Source organism: Physcomitrium patens, chromosome 7 (genome assembly GCF_059467195.1).
Source record: "Physcomitrium patens ecotype Gransden chromosome 7, ASM5946719v1, whole genome shotgun sequence".
In the NCBI taxonomy this organism is placed as follows: Eukaryota; Viridiplantae; Streptophyta; class Bryopsida; order Funariales; family Funariaceae; genus Physcomitrium; species Physcomitrium patens.
Window position 1 is genome coordinate 10,189,970 of NC_143416.1, and position 21,438 is coordinate 10,211,407.

Here is a 21,438-nt window from a genome sequence, read left to right on the forward strand (position 1 = left end):
AATTTTTTTTCAGATAAAGAATTTTAAATAATAATGTAGAATAAAAAATTCAAATACAGTTTCTTGTTTCTATTTTATGATGAACAGTTGCATAAGAAATTGAAATTATTATGGTTTTATCCACTACTGCATGGTTTTTATTTTTTTATTTTTATCAATGTTTGTGTATTGCTGTAAATAAACACATTAATAAGATCTAGTGTTATGGACAAAACCATTCACCAACTTTAACATTGTAGCATGGATTTTCAAAAAAATAACCTAAAATCCCGCCTACATTGTTTTTGAAGCCTTTTCTGCTTGCTTGGAATGAATCGTGCTGAAAAGTTCATGTCAATATGTAACAGAACTCAGCATCACTTACATTGAACTGCAAACATTGGGAGACAACGAGACTTGAAACTTCAGTAATGGACCTAGTGTTAAGATTGCTGGAACTATAAATTGCAATGCGATTGAGATAATGCAACTCCCTTGGCTCACAAACTGTAGGCATGTAAATAAAATGAAGAAGCCAGCACCAAAAGATTTGATATTTACTAGGTTGAAGAGACAAGATCATGTTACAGACTAGGTTTGAACATAAAAAGTCACCAGGGTCAACGTCAGTGCTTGATCTTTAATTTGTAAGACAAAATTTCCATGAACGAATTGACTCATAACTTGCGCTGGTGTTCTAAGGGCTTACTAATACCAACCTGCTCTTCTACATGGGTCCTGTGACCCTTATGTGCGAGTTAAAAATAGTACCTGTTAATCCGCAACACCTAGTGCGGAGAGTGGCATTGTTTCTACAGAAATGAGACCCACTTTGCACGTTTGCTGCAACCCTACGGCATGTACACCTATTTAGCCTTGTAAAAGTTCAGGCCTTCTGATTCGATGACTACTCGAAGTTGTAGCCCAGAAAGCATGAAAGCTGATTATCATGGGGGGTGATGGTCGCTTGGATACGACTCAAATGAAGTGGAACACATCTTTGTTGGCAGTTGCATTACATGAGAGGAATGTAGGCGCCTCCGTGGCCCTTGCGAAGAATAAGAGGGCCAGCTGTTTCAGGCACTCGGTCAAGCAATTGCATACACGAGTCCACTACGTCGGCGAATCCTGTCGCAAGCGTGGCGAGTTGTAATCGAACGCTCAAGTTGGAAACCTGTTTCAGGAGAGCTCGCATTGATTTTCCCAAGTGTCTCGATAGCTCCATTGGTACTGCCCCAGGAGTGAGCCATTTTGTGAAGTCCAGCTGGTACCCCCGTGCTGAAATCTCTGCACGATAAAAACGAGCCAACTCCAGGAGCATCGTAGCTGGTAAGGGAAGAATATCTACAAAATCGTTCAGAAATTGGTCAATCCTGCTGGACTGCAGCATTTGATTCCATAAGACGGGCACCCATTCTGTGGACTGATTGAGGTCATAAGCTTCGGCGACGATCAATGCCTCAGCGAAGCGCGGTTGGTCAACGAGTAAACGTCTGGCATTTGTCTCCGTCAGGTTCAGCCACATCAATTCTGGCATTCGAAGCTGGAGAGATATCATGGACGCTTGGGCACAACACCAGCTCGTGCTGTTGCCTGTCGAAAACAGGTGAGGGTTAACCACAATCTCTCCGATACTTAATAACACTCATCATATTATACCAAGAATTCATGTCATTACGTGTACCAAGTTCATGATATTGGAGCAAAGCGAAAGCGTTGAGTCTTGATTTTCGGTTGCTACACAAAGAAAAAGACAACTTGGAGTACAAACAGTTAATCTGCACCTGCTTCCTCAGTCAAGTAGAGATCAGCTGCCTCCACGAACAAGCGCATTGTGTCTAGCAGCTCTTCGCTCGACTCAGGATGTGGGTGTTTCACCCACCACTCAACTCCCCGTTGAGCACGTTTTTTTAGCAAAGCCGCATTCTCGTACGTCATATTGAACTGAGCATATACCTGCATTCAAAACTTACTTATTAGAACTTTCAAATACTGATATCAACACGAGTAGAAAACTGTAAACAGCATAGGACAACACTGGATCTCATCACCCATCTGTTGAAGAAGGTATCACACTGATGTCGACAAGTTTATCTATATCATAGAACTATGAAATTGGAAGGATAATGTTTACATACCATTGCGAAGGCATCCTGATCGAAAGTACTGAAGTGGTTCAGAGCTGAAAGAATGCCCATGTGGAATCCTTGCACTGCACATCTTGCTGCTCTATCCGCGTCAACGAAATCAAGCCATGTTGTCTTTTGTAATAGCAGCTCTAGCTGACCATTTTCTACCAAGATATCGAGTATGAAACGCAAGGCCGGGAGACTGTGTAGCCCTACTACCAGACGTGTAAGAGACGCAAAGTCTGCTTCTGAATTGTAGGAGTCGACACGTGTTGCGGCGAAGCCCACTAATACATCGAGACCATCGAGACATTCGGAGGAAACGTAATACTGGAACGCTAAGATTAAAAGCTCCACCTGCCAACAAATTATGTCAAGCGCATGCTCATTGCAAAGACCTTGGACAAGTATTTGCGGCCCAAAAGAAAAGGGTGAATAATCCATTAGAATGCCGGGTCAGCCTCCTTGGTCATAGCGAAGACGAAATAATACTAAATCATCAAGCTTTTGTACCTCACAGGGATGCAGTAAGTCACGGGAACTGATTACTAGGCGCATAAGTGCATGCCCAATTTCGGACTCTGATGGACAAAGTTGGGCCCATTGCTTGAAATCAGAGACCCTCCAAAGCAATGGTCCAGGCCCCTCATCCGACTGTGTAATTTCCGAGTAGCCACCACGATATGCTGCAGCAAGGCCCTGAGAATAACCAGATGATTCAAAAATCAGTAAATCTCCTCTGGTAAACCCATCCCAATAAAACAAAACATGTCACATAGTGATTTTCAGTGAGTTGCCATAATAATCGCAATTATAAGAAATAGTTCGTGCGAGAGCGGGTGCATGCGTGATTTCTTAACATATATATACAAAATAAGAATGCACAACATTTTTCCTGAAGCATTAAACTATTGTGAATATCAAAAAGTATGACAGCAACACACTCGTCTAAGGGAATTAATTTTGATATAGGCCGCACCTTGTAAAATGTTTCCGAGAGAACCCGAGCTATGGCAGGGGCTGCCATGGAATGAGTGGACACAAGTAAAGTTGCTTCCTTGAGAGCTTCGTGGCCTTTAAAAGATAGGAGTTGCAGAAGATCTACTGGATGTTTCTCAAAAGCCTCCGTGAATTGTAAGTCTAAGTGTTTAGATATATGAGCTATTGCTGCAATTCGTTGACACAAACCTCGACCGCAACCTTCGCGGCAAACTTCCGCACATGCATTTAGAATCTGCGCTCCACAATATCCAGAAACATCTGAAAGTTGAGGGATACAGATAGACAGAGACAAGATAACTATTATGAAAATGGTACTAAATTTACAGCTGTTAATACAGTCAAAGTTGATCAAAATGAGAAAGATTATGACGTACCTGCGTAAGAATACTAGATGACGTGGTGCTCGCAAAGTTTACGTTACTGAGAACAGCGACAACTCGTGGATGAAGGACACCCCAAATAAAAGATTCATCCGCATCAGGTTCTGAAATACTGGCAATCTTCTTAGCATCCTCCACAAGTAGTAACTCTAAAGGCACGTACTCAGGTGACAACTTTTGCTGAAGTTGCTTAGCTGCAGCAACTTGCCCCACTTCTACAAGAGCCAGAACTGCCCTATCCACCTCTCCTTCTCCAATGCGCTCTTCCCAGCTGCCGCATTGAATACCTAATTGGAAGCTGCCATCCCGTTGATTAACACTACTTCCAAGCACTTCACCCTGATTCAGAGAGTCCAAGTCATTAGAGCTTCCCGCAGATGATAGACTGCCAGTCCTTCCTTTAAGGCTCTGAGTCTCTCCAAAGGCTAACTGAGAAAGTTTATCAACTTGATTGTCAGCCAACTTAGGCTTGGGGGCAGTTCCATGTAGTATATCAGCAGTTGAAGCTGTATGTTTCGAATGCTTCAGCTTCCGTCTAACTTTATGCGGGGAAGAGGAGTGCCCACGTCTACTTGAGGAAGAGTTATCTCTAACGTTAGATGAATGTTCTTTACGATTCTTTAAGCTCATATTCCTCAAGTGCAAATCAACCATTGACACCGTTTCGGCAGTTCTATCGACTGGACTCGTTGACGTAATTGTACTGGTATGTTCGCCGGCGGGTCTATCCACTGAGTCTTCGTCCGTGCTATTCTGCATCCCCACTTCTGCCTCTACCGCGAGGAGCCAAATACGTATCTCAAGCTCATGCAGTAGGTGTATTGGATAAACTCTGAAACCAAACAGAGGAATAGAACTGTTAGTAAAATCGCAAAATTAACGGGAGAGATAACTTTGATTGTAAATGAAGTAGATGGCAATGCCGTCCAAATGATGGTGTAAACTATTAAAAATCGAAGGTCCACACTAACTAAAAATTAGCTAGATTATTCTGAATTCAAATTACTAGGTTCAGTTGCCTTTTTCCCACACATAAGGTTTAGACAGCTCAAGAACTTGCGCACAAGGTAGCGTATTGACATGGTTACAGAGATTCCACAACACCTAAGATGAAGCAGATAAAACACTTAGCGAAAGGAAAGGGAGAGGCGCTTACGGTGATGAGTTAGTGAAAGAGCCACTGAGCCACTGAAATGCTAGTACCAAAATGCTCTGCAACTCCAGTTTAGAGACCTCATTCTCAACAGCATCAGCATGCTTAAGGAAAAATGTGCCCGCCTTTAGTGGAGGAAATGAGTGTCTAACGAACAATGCTTGACAGTGACCCCATAAGGCAGCTCGCTCCGTCTGTACATCCCACAGCAGTTCCTTCCATTCTGCCACCATGGCTTCCGCCTGCAAGAAGAAAAAAAATCCAATCCAAAATATTTCATCTGGTAACAAAATAATTACAAAGGGTTACATGCTTGAAGATTGGTTTTAAATATTCATGCGCAGCTGAACGGGCCAATTGGCTTTTAATACGAACAGAAAGATTAATTGTGAAGGAGACTTGAATTAATACGAATCATGATACCTGTGTTTCTGTTACATGGTGAAGAGCAGAGCTGATACGGTGGTCTTTGAGATCAAGTTGTTGAGCCCACATACGACCTTCGTCCCAAAAACCACTTGCTTCCAGTGAAGCCAGCAATTCGTCATCACCTAATCCGGCACAAATAGAAAAAAACATGACGTTATGCTAAAGCGAGTACTACTCCTGATATTAATAGAGGACACCTTAGGATAATGGAGTTCCATCATCTTTATGGAGCACAATAATTATAAGCAACTACAAACCAGTTATCATGTCTATGCCAGGAAAATAAATTCTTGTTTACAGCACGCAGATGCATCGAACCGGCTGAATAAGATAAGAGAATCACAGACATGAATGAAGGCAGCATAGTTTACGCAAGGCAGCAGCCTCATCGCAATGCTATGATCTGTAAAGTCAAAAAAGACAGAAGACCATACAAGAACTGCATGAGGCTTACCAAGACTCGGGCCATTGACAACAGTTTCTTTCCCTGCACAAAGTGATGGCTCCACCAGCTGCAACTTCCGAAGTAACCTTCTGAATTTTAAAGCAGCTATACCAGAATCACAAAAGTCTACCGCTGAGAGAAGTTCGAGCAGACAACGACGCTCATACACAGAGGGGCAGGCCTCCAGCATAGCTTCAGCAGTCGCAACGGCAGTTCTAGAAATCCAGGACGATTTACTCCTTGCGTTCTTGTTTGTCTCTTGTTTTAAGAGAGCTGAAAATGAACTTAATTCAGAAGAGGCATCTGTGAGCCGCATTTGAGCGAAAGCCTGAATACAGTTTACGATCCACCAATCAATGGGCAATTTAGTGAGAGCGACTCATCATCAGTCGAAATGCGTTTACAACTTACTTGCGTTACAACTACACATTTGACTTGGAACATTAAGTAGATTAGTAATAGAGTTACCGAATACAGTAAGCATCCACACAGATCTAGGACATGAGTTTTTGAAATACATAATCACTACATGCACATGGATAACAATGTGCACCTAAATATCAACGCTTTGCAAACTTCACGGAAATCAGGAATGCTACACTTGAGAAGAAGCGAAAGTCTTAAGAAAAATCTTCTTTCTACGTACTTTTTATTCAGAGATAGACTTCAAAACGGCAAACTAGGCTCAAAAAAGAAAGTAACCGCTTACTTAAAGCATTTAGAAGAAGACAGAATGAAGGTATGAGAGAGATGCAAAAAACTATTTCACATAACCGGCACACCTTAACTCTGGGAATTTCAAAGATACGTACTTGAAGGAATCGTATGAAGGGAATAACAGATGAAGATGGTGTGAAAAGCTCGAAAGATTGTAAAAGTGGAAGAAATAGCTGCTGTTCGCAGAGAAGTGCCACCAATCCTGCAAGAGAATCTTCTGTAGCAGCCATGCCTGAAGCCGCCTACACATGAGCATCCACAGGTATGCGCATTTCATTAATGTGAGTAAACCAGGACCTATCAGTAGCAGGATTTAAAACAGGTTATCAGAATTTCAGAAATAACCAGGTAGCAATAGACAAGATGACAAGTAACTGGAGCATCAAAACGGAGAGAATACACACTGATGGTAAAGAGCAGTACCTCCATGCGCGTTTTTTCAAAATTTGAGATCATAGGAGAAGACTTTCTATCAGTAAAGGTATCCTGAATATTTTTATCATTTTTTTCCAGTACCGCAGTACTGCCCAGTGAACAACGTTGCCTTTTTGGATTACTACGATCAAATTGAACTTCTAGTGAAGTGCTTGCCTCCACATTCGTTGCTTCAACTGCTGCTCCTACCGTTGCAGTAAGTTGCTCATCGACTTTACTCTTTAGAGATTTACCAAATACTTCCCTGGATAAATAGCTCCGGTAGTTAGAGAGGAAACTCGCAGAAAGATTGAGGACATTAATTTTAACCATAACATCTTGTGTCAAAATAAATGCTTAATTAGTACAAAATAAACGAGTTCCAAGTTGAATCGTTCCAATAAATCAAAGGCAGCTCAATCTGCCAAGAAAACACATCTTAATAGAGCCCAATTTGAAAATAGTTGGCTACTAATAAAATACGAGGGCCGAATTCATTTGAGGTGTAAATGAGAGTGTTAACAGAACATGAAAAGTCTTTGTTCTAAGTTACAAATTAAATTGAGTGATATGAGCACAAACCTTGCAACGGTAATTTTCAGCCATATGCTCAAGCAAGATATAGGTTTCACGTCATCAAAACATGAAGCTACCACAGCAAGGAGCGGCCACTGGAGCTCTTCTGATTTGGCAAGTAAACCAGTACCGGGAAATTTCTTGCCCTCGCACTCTGCCAGTAGACCAAAAAGATCCTCTGGAATTGTAGTTTTGAATCCACACGCTGAAGCTTCTTCACAGTCTGGTAGTGTCTGTGTTTGCAATGGAGTACGAAGACTCTCCAACACGATCAATATGTGACACCTAAGCCGCGGGTCTGTAAATTCGTTAGATGCCTGTCCCAAATAGATTATGATTAATATTTTGCATCCACCAGCAGGATACTTCCCATCACGCTGCAGCACATAGAAATGATGTGGTTGAAGAGTATATTACTATATAATAAAAATTGAAAAATCAAAAATTAAAATGCTTATGATTGACAGGTTGAGAAAAAACACCAGGTTAATAAGTACTTCCAGCGGGCAACCAATCGCTTGAGCTTCAGCCAAAAATCCTACCTGAAAAGCCAAACAAAGCTCATCTGGTGTCTGGTCAACACTCGTTCGCACTAAACGAATTATGAGGACAAGTTTAAAGCAATTTGTCAGAATTTAGAGCAAAGTTTAACCACAGAATAAGCACCAGCCGGAATTTTAGCACAGAACCTCATAAAACTATCTCCAACACACTGCAATAAGTGGCTCTCTTCCTTCACACTACAGTATAATTGATTATATTTTCACAATCCCAAAAGGTATATGAAAACGGCGTAATGCAATTAGATAAGATATGGACAGATTTTTTCATACCCAGTCATTGTCACGGGCAAGTACCACAAGGTATGTAGTGCTCAGAGGTAATCCATGTCCACGGCAAAAGGCTGTGACAAGGCTCCACTGCTCACTTAAAGATCGTTGAAGTTCTCTGAGTTCATCACCGTTGCCTGCAGCATTCGAAAGCCAAGAACCCGGAGTCCCATCTATAGTTTTTGGGATATAGTCACTTAAAGTGGCCTTTTCCAACATTTGCAAAGTTGTAATAAGACCTGTATGGGATTTCGATTTCGATTTCGAAAGGTCACCAACAGGGTACTTGATAGAGTGCGTCGCATATTCTTCGGTGAGCGCCCTTACAAGTGAAACAGTTGAAGGTAACTTTACTTGAGGTTGATTTGTACCGGTAGAAGATGCCCAATCACGTTGCTCTTTCACCCTTAAGTACTTTGCTATACGTTGCAGAACTGCAATGTCCACTCGAAGCATTTGAGCAGAAACTCCACAGAGCTCAAGAAAGAGAGAGCATGCAGCGACTGTGATTGAGTTTTCAAAGTTTGAAATCGCAAACTCGTAGACCTGCATTTCAAAGCGTGCACAAAATCAGATGTCCATGACCTCAAACTTCGAATTTCTGTTAACATGGTTGCTACATCAAAATTTGCTGATGATACTGTACAAGGTTAGCTTTCAGAACTACCAGAAGGAGGAGAAGATAGTAACAACTCGTTCTAATTACACATACCGAAGCAATAAGGGACTCATCCTTCTCTGACAAGCTATCCAAAAGCTTTGAATATTCAGGTGGTTGTAAGGATTTCCCAGTCCCCTCAGTCTCAGGTTCTAGAAAAAGAGCGCGTGGCCCAAGCAATGTGTTGAAGGCAGCTAACGCACGGCCACGTCGCAGATAATGCTCCACTCCAGGTTCTATCTCCTGATTTATATACAAGCATTCTGAGTTTAAAAAAACGAGGGGCAAATAAGCTGAATGGCGAACACTGAATATATCTAAGAAATTTTCCACCTCGGAGACTTTAGCCAGTGCCGAAAGAATAATTTCATAACATAACCACATATCAAATCAATAAATATAGGGTTGGGTGAATAAAATGAAACACGTGTTTTAAAAGGCGATGTACCTCGGTGGCGGGAGCATAAAGTTCTTGTTTTATTACTGTTTGCACTCGAGCCTCCCATTGAAGAACCCCCTCATTAAAATCCGCACCAAATTCCTGATCACTACTTCTAAGATTTCCGACTGGAAAGTTACCTCCCTGGTTTAATGACCCTTGAGAACCTCCACCTGGACCCTGGACAGACCAACAACGAGTTCGATTAGCAGAGCTTTGGCAAAAGTAACGAGATTTGAAGTAAGGTTGTTGGAGTATGGAGGACCGAATAATAACCTTTTAATTCTTCGACGACAACCTTCTCCAAGGCACTGTACAAATTTCACCGTTCTCAAAGATATCTCGAGCTCGTTAGGCGATCCTTGAGAACGGAGGATTCCATGGCATCTTTGTCATGGGATACTTTGGTAGCAACTGATTTATTGAGTTTTACTAACAGAATCAAGAATCAAATCTAAGTGATTCAGACCTAAATGGATCATAACACCAACTCATGAACCTTTAACTATGTCAGTAAGCATGTTGAATTCACTGGTTTACTGTACCTCAATGTGTTCAGGAAACATTTAAAGCTAGAATTAAATCTTTCAGCGAGCACGAGCTGTTGAACACAAAATTTCACTTTCAAAGGTAATGGTGCTTAATGTGTTTTAGTGCAATATTGAGCAGGTAGATAGTTCAAGGTTCAAAATGTTATTACAAACCTTGAAAACCACCTGAAGAAGCCTCTGAATGCTCTTGGGCACCCAACGAGGGAGGATGTGAAGAAGATGAGCATCTCCAGCAACAGATGAGGAAATAGTTTCTCGCCACAGTAGATAACTTGAGATGTCTGGTGTCGTTTCCTCTTCGATATAAGTTACAAAAGAAAAAATTGTATCAGGATTGCTAAAAACGAATACGATGAGATAGAGAAGAACCTTCTAATAGAGCAAACTTAAGAAATCTAAAAGAATATCATTATAGAAACCAGTCAGTGGCAGAAGACAATACATATTGAGTGACAGCATATGGCCGTCAAGGCAAAGATACAATGCAAAATGTTCGATTCTTATCGTCATAGATCGTAGGTTGCAAAGCTACCAACCAGTATTTGCAGACCGTACTGAATAAAATCCCCACGCATCTTGACCATACGAAGCTGCTTCCAGAGTCTGCCAAAAAGTAGGGTACTCCTGCAGTATTTCTCGAAGATTCTCTAATGTACATTGCCATGTTTGACCCTCCTGACTGTTCATTTTTTGGTCAACAAACAGACACTTCTGGAGCGGCACTGGAGCAAACATTAACGTTGCAAGAGCAATGAGTCCCTGTCCAGCAGCAGCAATATCATCCACAGACACATACTTACAGCCAGGACTTAAATTGGATGTTGAGATGCTCCTGAAGTTAGACAATGAGGCATCGAATTCGTGACCCCTTAACCGTGATAGTAGCTCCCACCTTGTCCATTCACAATTTCCCTGAACAAATATGAATTTTGAATCTTCGTGAGTGCCATCTTCACAACTGAGTCAGAAAGTAATCTGCCATGGATCAGAAACCACAATAAGCACTTGCTTATATTGGCTCATTTCATGAACAAAACCGCGAGATAATATCATCCAGCTAGAAGGAAAAAAATGTTATTTTTTATTAGTAATCACATTCATGGATTTATTGCTGTAGGTTGAATACATACCACATATGACTCAAGAAGGGTCAAAGAAGTCTTGCTGAAGCCTAGCAAGTGGTGAGTAAGAAATCGCTCCAGTAAATGAGGAAGCGAAAGCCTCACGCAATGCCGAATTACAAGTTCATGCACACCTTGCACTGCTTCTCTATGAAACTTGAATGGCGTAAATGATTTGCTTGCCATACTTGTAGCAAGTACCAATTCTTTGGATTTTGTGTTCCTGCTTCTGTCGAAACTTGGCATGAAAAGAACCCCTGATGCTGCTAACAGAGAGAGTAACGCAATCCGCTCCCAATAGAGGCGTAAGAAGATAAAATTCCTCGCTAACTTTTCCTCCATCAACCGAAGCATCCATGCACTACTAAGTGGTAATGTATCGATTTTCAAATAATTCACTTTCGGTATTATGAAATCTTGATGTGAAGCTCTTTCCATACGATACTTAGACTGTGTGCGTAAAGAACTTATATTATCATCAGACAAAACATGGAGTACCCCACTATTAAGAAATGTATCGGGAATATTGTCAAGTAGAGTAGAAACGGAGGGCCAGTTATGATGAGCCACGTGGTATTCTAGTAATGAAACCCATGGGATATGATCATTCGAAACATGCAATCTATCCAGGATAACCTGCACATTTAACAAAAACTTTAATCTTCACACGATCGGTTTGGGTACAACTCAAACGCGACACTTTACAGACGCAAGCTTACTCACGACATTGACATGCGACAAATTAACGACTGCAGTGGTGAAAGCGTCTAACCCATACACAAGATCCGAACAACCACGACGTTGATCCAACTTACTAGCAGAGACGTAAGAACTCAACTCTGGAAGCAAAAAGTAAACAAGAGTCGATATTCTACACATATATAGATTTTGACATACCCGATTCACAGTTGGCTGGTCCCATGCATGCAACCAAACAGCTGCAACAACAAAATAACCAGGTGGTGTAATGTGTTGCCCCAAACCAGTATTTTCCAAAGCTTCCAAATTCTTAGTTGTATTCCAGGATCCCAAGACTACACCATCTCCATCCCCACATTCGAGACTGAAGACTCCACCCGCATTGCTTTTGCAGATCAGTCGCAGACTCTGTTTTTCGTCGTCCGATGGAACAGGCTCAATGATTGGTTCTTTGGTTGCTACTTGACCTTGACGTGCCGAATATGAGGTCCAAAAGCTGCTGTGAGGATATAGCCCCTATTCAACAAAACAGCAAGCAATGATCACCATTCAAGTGTTACAAAAGTTGAGGTGGCCAAAGATAGAAACTATCTTCCCAAACTTCTGATCATGTGGCAGATAATAGATCAGGCACTTTAAAACACTGATCTTGGTCACCAGAAAACCGAAGTAGACGCGCAGGATCAAATTTGTTATCGACTGAAAGTATGTAGAAATGCAGCATGCAATAACTGAAATAACTTGGCAATACCTCCAGATAAGTTGTGATTCCGAGCAATCGAGAATCAAGGGTACCAAGCCGGACATGTCTAAGCAGTTCCTTTTTTGTTTGCTTACGCAAACTACGCCTAACAGTTCCAAATGCAAGCTGATATAGTGCTGTCTCTATATCCTCTCCCAATCTTCGAAGCGCAGCCATTGCCAACGCCATTTTACCCTGCAATCACATAGCATTTAGTTATCACGTGTTCCGAACATTTCCTTGTCTTGCTATGTGACAAGGCTTAGTCCACATCAACACGAAATACACACAAACGAACTCAAATAGATAAATTTCTAGGTCAATCTCACCTTACACAGGAGCTCATAAACAATTCCTCTGCTGATTTCCTGAACATCCTTGAAAACATCAACAATTTCTGGTTGGCACCCTGGAGAACTGTTCAAAGATGCCCTGGACCGCATGCGGTGAAGTTGCACAACAGCTAGAGGTATACGTCCTGCTATCAATGCATCCCTCACCACGCTTTCAGCATCCACTGACGTGTTCTCCCATCTGGCGAACATCTCATCTGCACTCTCTACAGAGGGTCTTCTACCTTTAGCTTCCTCAAGAGATCCTGAGAAATGACAGATACATCATGGTGGCTTCAAATAAATAATTATCCAATCTCTAAAACAATTATGATGCGTTTCATAGAACTTGACTTCAGCAATATAGTTCCTTATCGTCAGCGGTATCGAGGGTACTTAATCACATGTAAGAAAATTTTCAATAGGAATTTGCAGAAGATTCAAGTCCGAAATTTCTATCAATCTTCCTAAAATATGCGGCGTAAGAAGTACCTTCGTTCCATCTTGTCTTCGATCCCAAAGAGCTACTAGTAGTTGTAAGTACTCCCTGCGGCATTGGAAGATATGGACCATCTGCGGTACTTGGCAATGATTTTGCGTGCTCAATCTGATTTCCAGAGTCATTCCAGTCGCCACTTCCTGGTTCACTTGGGAATTCCACAATAGGTCTGTTTTTGAAAGAAGCACTACCTGAAGCAAATGATGTTTCCCTAGACATCTGCATAGACGAATGGCAAACTACTGATCGATCAGCTTACGTAAACCTAGATATCATGTAAAATTAGCAAGCGCGATTTAAATGTGACATTTTGTAGTAGACGCTTGCATCCCTGGCAATGCAAATAAAATCAGGAGAGGATGCGAGACCAAGGCGTATGCTAAGATTTCCTGTCAACTCACAACAAATCTTACTGCAATCACAAAATGTAAGAACCATGCATTTAAGAGAGGCAATTTCAGTAAGTGAGCATTAATCACCTTAAAACTGCGACTTCGACCTTTGCGCTTGGCCTGCAAGTGTTCTTGCAGAGTCCGAATGACGACGATAAACCGAGACAATTCAGCAACACCATTTGGAAACTTGGATGCACTTTGTCTCTGTAGAGACTTGAAAGACGAAGAGAAGGTGGAGTTTCGAGGAGTGCTCCTGCTTCGTAGCCGTGCACCAGCCACGGCGTACCGCCTAACCAGCCTGGTTGAAAATTGAGCAGCAATCGATAGCAGCCTAGACATTCCAATCTTTAACTTATTAACTGAATCAACTTAAATGTTCAATTTGTAATTTTTAATTAATAATTGCAACTTTTCTTCATTTCTTTCACAGAGAACTTCCTCATTCTACTTCTTCCCAACAAGAAGAGTCATAATAAGTCTTCAAATAGCAGCTGGGATTAGCTAGTTGATAAATATTCCTACTATTACGAGCATATTTCTCTGAGCGGAACCAAAATCTTCACGCGAAGAACACCTATTTTAGAATAATTTCTGGAACACCTACTCATTTTAACATTTTTTCATTATATATCATTACAAACAAAAATCCGAAAATACACTGACCGCGATGCCAACACAAGCTCGTTGTCGGTCCCATAGGGAGCAAGTATGAGCTCAACAGCTGCAAACAAGACTCGAGGCATACCTGCCTCGGCTGCACCCACGTCTACCAAACCTTCCAACGCCCTGCATCATAGTGATCATCTCAGGCTGGTTAGGTCTAAAGCATTTCCAACTTCCCAGCAAATACAAATGAATAGAACCAAATCATAACATGATAGAAGTGCCAGCAATACCTTCGAACTTCACGATCGAAACATCATGAATATAACATTGCAAATGTTCCGACAGAGACCAGATTCAATTAGTCATAACAGTTTAAGAGACTTTACACTAATACATGTATCAGTAAAAAATCGAAATTACAGCCTCGATGACCAACAGCAAAAGAGGTTTGTGATCCTAATATTGTTCAAGTTGTTTTTATTAAGCTTGCAATAAATGACGAAAAATATCGAGTGTTTCCAACTAAGCATAGGGGGTCCAACTTACTGCTCTATTTTATCAATCTGTACATAATCTAATGCAAGCTGTAACCTCCTTAATCGCAGGCGCTGCAGATTCCATCCTGAAAGATATATATGCAGTTCAACAGAAAAAGTCCATTCGTAAGTGGTTGGAATGTATGCATCAGAAATAAACAAACCAACCAAATTCTTAGAATGAACGCTTCATAGTTCCTGAAAAACAGATCTCAGTATGATCACATGATTTGCTGAAAGAAAATCATCCAACATCATTCATGCAAGTCAAGTCAATACAAGACAATCACTCAAGTCGCAGTCTCGTGTCATGAGAAGTTTTAGAGCGCTGTCATTAAGTGACAATTATAAACTGCTGCCACACTTCCATTGAAAAAGGAAATAAAAGAATGCACAAACCCAAGTACTTGCAGTAGTAATTAAACATGCATTCGAAAACTCCAAAAGTTTGCAGATCCAAAGCCAAATTGTCAGCTTACCATTTTCACCACACAAACGTTCGGTCGCCTCCACTCCATCAAAAATAAGTGATCGGTCCTGTACTTCTGATTGCCATTGTTGAACGTGGGAACGAGATAGGAGGGGTAACACACCAATCTCCTTATTCGAGAACATCCCAATTTCCAAATCACTTGGCCACCATGGGATGTCACGAGGGAAAGCCAGGCCAGATTGGGATGAAGAAAAAGCCAGTGGAGGGAGAACTACATGTAGGGCGGTTGCGGTAACCAAGTAAAGACAACCTTGAGAAGTAAAAGATAAGACTTCCCCCTCATACCTGTGCTGTTTGATCAGTCTCCCTTCGACTGCAGAAAGTTCCTGCCTGCTCAGCATCATCTCATCAAATGAACCTCCCGATATCCGGAGCTGGCTTTGTACAACTGTAAATTTGCTCCTATCCTTAATATTGGTGGCTAGCCTTGTGATACTGTACGAGTTCAATGCCATTTCTACGAAAGTTTCATTCTGATTCAGCGGAAGAAAAACTTGGCGCAGTGGTTTGGAAGAACTGTCAACTGTACCGACATATCTCTGCTCTTGATTGTTTTGTTTCAGCCTTGAGTTGAATCCATTCAAGCCTGCAGTAGGCCAGGGAACGGTTGAATCTTCCCGGAATGAATCAACCACTGCTGAATTTTCGTGCGTTACACCCTGCTTTGGATCAGATGACGATACACTCATCTTCAGCTGGTGCTTAGAATGCCCTTCGACTGGTGCGGCACGATTGATTGACGAGCCAGCGACTTCCCAGCTTGACAGAGTTTTATGCTTTCTGTAGCAGTACCTTTCGGAAGGAATGAGGTCTGTATTAAATGGTTGTGGGTGGGCCAAAAAATAGTCATCAACAGATACAAGAAACATGACACCCTGTTCATCGGTTGTAGTTAGAAGCGAGCAATCTGGCGTAACCACAAGTTGAACAAATTTATGTTTTCCTTCGGGTTCAAACCAACTGGCACTTGCCACTGTGCTGTCAGCTTTTCTTTCTTTAGTACGTTTGTTGATACGCCTCGTGGTGTCAAGGGTGACTTGACAGAATTGGAAAGCATCGATACATGCAAGAAAATTGCCCGTGATTGCTGTCCAAATGTACACACACCCGCTCTCTGTCAAGCCGAGGAACTTGTCAATCGAGAGCTTGAAATCTGCCCACTGCTCAATTGGAACCCTCGCCTCCTTTCCTGCATGTTCAAAATCGATTCCGGATATCCATTTCAAACCCCGGCTGTTCACCGTTGCAGTAATGACACAAAGGTCAAAGGAGCCCTTCCACGACCTCTTCCACCTCTTATCGTCTGAAACTCCTTCGCAACTCGCAGTACTGTGGTCTCTTTCCACGGTTTCTGACGCTCTTGACTCAGTGACTTCTTCTTTAAGAACAGATGAAGAAAAAGCAGAAAATATGACAGCAACTAAGTTTTGAGAGGGACTTGAAATTATTCCGACCACTTCATGTGAACCTTCTTGCCTTCTGGGAGTAGAAAAATACCCATCCTTTAATCTGGTCCACGCAGATGCAGCATGTCTTGGAACCGAATTATCCACTTTCTGGTCCAACGAAGCATTTCTGTGATTTTGGCTTTCCACACTGGTCTTTCGAGCTAGAGAAACCAGGTGAGATAGAGCAGAAGACCCCTGTGCAAGTCGGAAGGTGACTATCTCTGCAGACAGGGGCCAAGACTGATGTTTGTCATACACAAGAGAGGACACATGTTCGTTACCCTCGAGCTTCGCATCGATAACGAAAGACTTAAGACCTCTACGCAAATTTCCGCCTTTCCTATAATCTGGAGAGCAAAAATCCCTCACGAGACCCTCCAACGACTGTGGCGGCCACACTCCTTCAAAATCATTGGCATTGTGAACACATGAGTGATCGCATACTTGCTCGTAATTTTGGTTGGCTTGATCACTCTTATCCTGGTTCGAATTAGACTGCTCCTCAAGTCGCCGCCAACACTCTTGGCGTCTTTGAAATTCCCCCAAACCCCAATTGCGCCATGATCCGTGGATTCTATCTTCCCCTCTGCCACCGCTGGATTGCTCGCTGAGTGGATGGAGCTGAGCGCATTCTTCCATATCATGCTTTCCGCTATTTTCATGTCTGTATTGAACTCCAACTTCACTGCAAAATGCATGAATGATTAATCCCTCCTTCCCACCTGTTAAAAGAAGCTCCGAAAATGGACCAGAAGTTTGATTGGCTTCATATTCGTCTCCACAACATGCCCATGAGAAGCACTCAACGTCTGAGAGGACAGGAAACGACGAAGAAAATTGAAGGTCAGGCGTCGCTTCATATTTGGAAGATGGGGGACGTGAAAGTTGATGAGGATCAAGGAAAGTTGATGAAGGGCTTGATGTACTCGAGGAAAGAGGAGTAGACTGAGAAGTGGAATTTTGAATGTCCAGCTTCTCCGAAACAAGAATTTCTTGTACAAGGGCAAATCCTCGTCCGGCAATCGAATATGCTAGGGTTCTAGGAAATTCAGAATTGATATGTACAGTAGCAGATGACTCGAGGGAGGACACAGCTGATTCCAGATTATCTGACCCTACTTCCTCCACCAATACTTCCTGATGAGGGTCCTTTCCGGGTGTAAAAGTTGATGAGCATGAAGCAATCGATCCGGAAACAGGGGCAGTATCCGGCAAGTCGTTGGAAAAAGAGGCGGAGCAATTAACCAAGGAGCTACTGTGCGAGAACCCAAGAGGAATGAGAAGGGCTTCATGATGACGAGAAAGGAGACAAATTTTGTTGCGAGAGGGAGCAAGAGCAGCAGATTTAAAGAGAGAAATGACCAGTGGAGAATTGGCCCAATTGTGTAATTGTAATACAGGGAGTTCCCCTTCTTGTTTCGCATCTCCAACCATGGTTTTCCACAATGACTAGGCAAAAGCCTATGTCCTCGATGTTCCAATGCGAAGCCCTCAGACTTATCCGATATTTATCAGCAACCAAATTGCTGATACCAAGTGCAAACCTCAATGCACGCTATCCTGGTCGCACTTCTTGCAGAATCCTATACCATGAGAAGAACAGGCCACCTAGTGCAGGCTCAAAAGGAGTCACGGAGACCTCTACTTGAACAGCTACTCTATCAATCAATGATGAGTTCCTACAGATGCTCTTTTATCTGTTCTGATCCCAGTGAAAACAAGAAGGGGAGGTACTAGTGTAGGAAGAACCCTCGGACGGAGCCATGTCCTGTATCTACATCACCTGCGAAAACAAGTCAAGAAAAGAAAAATCAAATAAGAAGTTTTGTGCAACATTTTAGTCCAAATAAGGCTGCTAAAAAGAACAATGTTTGGGAAGCAAAGTGCGAGGAAGCTTGGCAACAAAGTAATCTTGAAGCATTCTAGCGGAGTGTGCACTACGCTCAGAATTTAATCGAAGAATAGGTTCGTGCCTGTCAAAAGAAGGTGCATTGCAAATGCGAGAAGTCAATTGCAACTTCTTCCCACTATCGAATACATCTTTCAATTGACAAATTGAATGTCTTGTTTTTTTCAGTAATAAAAAGGATGAATGGAAATATCTTTGGTGCTGATTGCTTTCTGATTTGGCTACTGTAACACGCAGCAAATAACAGGCAAGAAGAGCGCCGACGAGACAGACAGAGCAAGGCTTCTCCAAAACGTATTCAATTCTTTGCAAGAGGACTGCGCCGATCTGCATCGGAATCAAGCTAAGAAAAAGGCTTGACTATATCAAAGAGAAGTCAATTGCGCTGTCAGCATTGCAATCTCGACGCATCTATCCCAATCTAATTCACTCCCAAGTACCTTCAGATGTGAGCAAAAATCTGTAAAACGAGGTCCAAGAAGTCTCAGATAATCCGCAAAACCAATCCACGTCAATAGAATCTCGAATCCTTCCTGAAAATCCCCGGTAGACAAATCTGAAGACTACAATTCTCAGAAAGGTCTCCCACAAGTACAGCAAAGCGACACGACTGATCATGCACTCACCAAACCCAAGATGTATCCTCAAATCATAGCCAATCAAAGGCAAATGGATAGAATAAGCGAATCGCATCACGTCGACAAAAAAAGCTCCTCTGCACCTCTACAACTCTCTGCTACACTCTCCCCCCAGATACAGCCCCTACAAAACTCACAAAAATTCCTGAGACAAGTCGACAATTTCGGCCGGCACACGAGCACGGTCGCAGTTCCTCACCGAAAAGAGTCCCCTTGCAACGATTCCCCATTTCCACCTCGCAGGTTGGAACGATTCAACATCGCCCCAGCTCATCACCACTACCGCGTGGACGCGCGACCTCACGACCTTCCCTTGCGCGCAACTTTTCTCTCACCTCCCAACCTCGAAACTGCCCCTCGTGGAGGCGCTCAACAGCTAGCAATAACAGAAATAAAACCCGGAAAGTAAATTGTCTTAGAAACGCAAGGCTCAGCTCCTACGACGACGTGTGTACCTGTGTCCTTGGGGCTTTCGCACCCACCCGGCGATGGCGATGGCGCTCGCTGCCCCTGCTCTGCTGCAACGGACAGCCTGAGACAAAAACCTCCACTCCCTAGATCTGCCTCGCCATTCCGTAGACCCAATCCCACTACTTCCTAGATTGTACAACCTACTAAAACAGGACAACCGCTGGCCCAATGCGGTTGGCAACACCAAGTCAATCAAGCTCACCAATCTCCCCTTACCCTAGATTTCACCATCTGCAACAAATAAACAACTGGGATCGGCGATTATCCGGAATGACAAGCATTACAGCTAGCCAGCCAGCCCCTCCCCTCCCTGCCTCCCCTCCCGGCTTGTTCATAATCACGCCCCTCCCTACCATCGAACTTTTTGCTGCGATCTAATTAAAGGAGCTGCTGGGAAACAAAACTGCATCGAGGAGGAGAGGAGACGAGAGGAGAATGTAAGCCCAGTTTCCATTCTCCTCCGTCACGACAGCCCCGCAAAGGTGGCGAGGCGAGGTGGAATGGATGGATGGATGCAGCGCTGCTACACTCCCACAGGGACAGGGACTCTCACTCACTCTCTCTCTGGGGGCTCCTCCTTCCCTGACCTAGAGATTGAACAAGTCGCCACCCCAATCCCCGCGCATTCTGCCCGCGCACAGGGCCCGGCGTGCGGGCGGGCGGGCGGGCGAGGACGACGCACCACTCCCTCCCTCCCTCGACGTCCACGTCCACCCTGCATGGATGGATGGTCCTGCATGGATGGATCGGGTCTGGCCCCCCCGGCCCGCCTTGGCCAACAACCACAACAAACTGCAAAAAGCAAGCAAGGGGGTTTGAAAGCGTCGCCACCACCGCCCCCGATTTGGGCATGGGCTCCTCTGTCATACTGATCCCTACCCCCCCCCCCATCTCCGCTCGCTGTCTAGCTGTATGTCTGTCAGTCAGTCTGTCTGCCTTTCGTTGTTAGAGTGGGACCAGTCAGTCCATGCTGCCCCATCTCCCCCTTCTCCCCCTCCCTTTCCTTTCCTTTTCCTTGCTTCCCCCCTTTTCTTTGCTTCTTTTTAGCATTGGGATGCGCTTCCTGTTCTCCTAGTGGGGGTCCCTTTGGCTCTGGGTCTTGTTCTCTTCCTTGGTCTTTTTCTGCCGTTTTTCTTGGTGCCTCCCCTCTTTTCGTTCACATGTATGTTTTTTATCTCTTTTTTTTCCTTTTAATATCAATCGTGATTGACCATTTCTTATGTTTAAACTAGAAAAACAGCATTTCTTCGATTACTTGTTTTTGAACTGTATGGATATCATTCAAACATACTGGTCTTTAATGCATAAACTGTTTGATTTTGTAAAATATATATTAAAATAGCTTTGAACAAGAATTTGCAGCAAGTGTTCTGTAAAGTACAAATTATTAATGATTTCAAGTCTATCATAAATCAAAGTACAACTACATTATCAAGTATGTTATGATATCTTGGATAAAGCTTCCAAATATATTATACTCTCTTAATAGATAGAAAATTAACAATAAATGTAGTATAAAACATCAGAAATCATACTTTTGTTGTAACTATTAATGTAAAAATACTAAAAACTAAAAAAATATCACATAATTTATCTTATATTGTATTTTAATTAATTGATAATTGATTAGTATCTTTAATTATTTGTAAAAAGTATGTTAATTAAAAAAAAATGTAATGATTTTAGGTGAATGTTAAATCAATCCCAGCCCCATTCTTTCAATCCTACCATCATTAATTTGTACCAAAAGTACATCATTATGCAAATATGGCAATACTTGTAGTAATATTAAATTAGAAATAATATTAGGAAGGTGCAATATGTCATAATAAACATGAGTGGATTCA

The 21,438-nt window shown here is 42.6% G+C and overlaps 1 protein-coding gene across 3 annotated transcripts; it reads right to left on the reverse strand.

The window, feature by feature from the left end:
- Nucleotides 1-501: 501 nt before the first annotated feature.
- Nucleotides 502-19,794, reverse strand: LOC112285201 (uncharacterized). Of its 3 annotated transcripts, none has more exons than XM_024525839.3 (28): nucleotides 19,576-19,794; nucleotides 15,112-18,356; nucleotides 14,643-14,718; nucleotides 14,154-14,276; nucleotides 13,575-13,821; nucleotides 13,089-13,314; nucleotides 12,594-12,862; nucleotides 12,274-12,459; nucleotides 11,721-12,038; nucleotides 10,833-11,459; nucleotides 10,239-10,614; nucleotides 9,856-9,998; nucleotides 9,161-9,331; nucleotides 8,767-8,955; nucleotides 8,058-8,600; nucleotides 7,707-7,766; nucleotides 7,231-7,541; nucleotides 6,658-6,913; nucleotides 6,330-6,476; nucleotides 5,527-5,845; nucleotides 5,067-5,194; nucleotides 4,647-4,885; nucleotides 3,485-4,322; nucleotides 3,088-3,342; nucleotides 2,622-2,807; nucleotides 2,118-2,465; nucleotides 1,764-1,935; nucleotides 502-1,572 (listed from the first exon to the last, which is right to left on the reverse strand). In XM_024525839.3, the coding sequence occupies exons 2-28, from the start codon at nucleotides 18,005-18,007 to the stop codon at nucleotides 995-997; spliced, it is 10,227 nt and encodes a 3,408-aa protein (XP_024381607.1). In that variant the 5' UTR covers nucleotides 18,008-18,356; nucleotides 19,576-19,794; the 3' UTR covers nucleotides 502-994. The 3 variants fall into 3 exon arrangements, with proteins under 3 accessions (XP_024381607.1, XP_090108074.1, XP_090108075.1); XM_090251948.1 differs by lacking the exon at nucleotides 19,576-19,794 and adding an exon at nucleotides 19,320-19,456; XM_090251949.1 differs by lacking the exon at nucleotides 19,576-19,794 and adding an exon at nucleotides 19,109-19,237.
- Nucleotides 19,795-21,438: the final 1,644 nt, after the last annotated feature.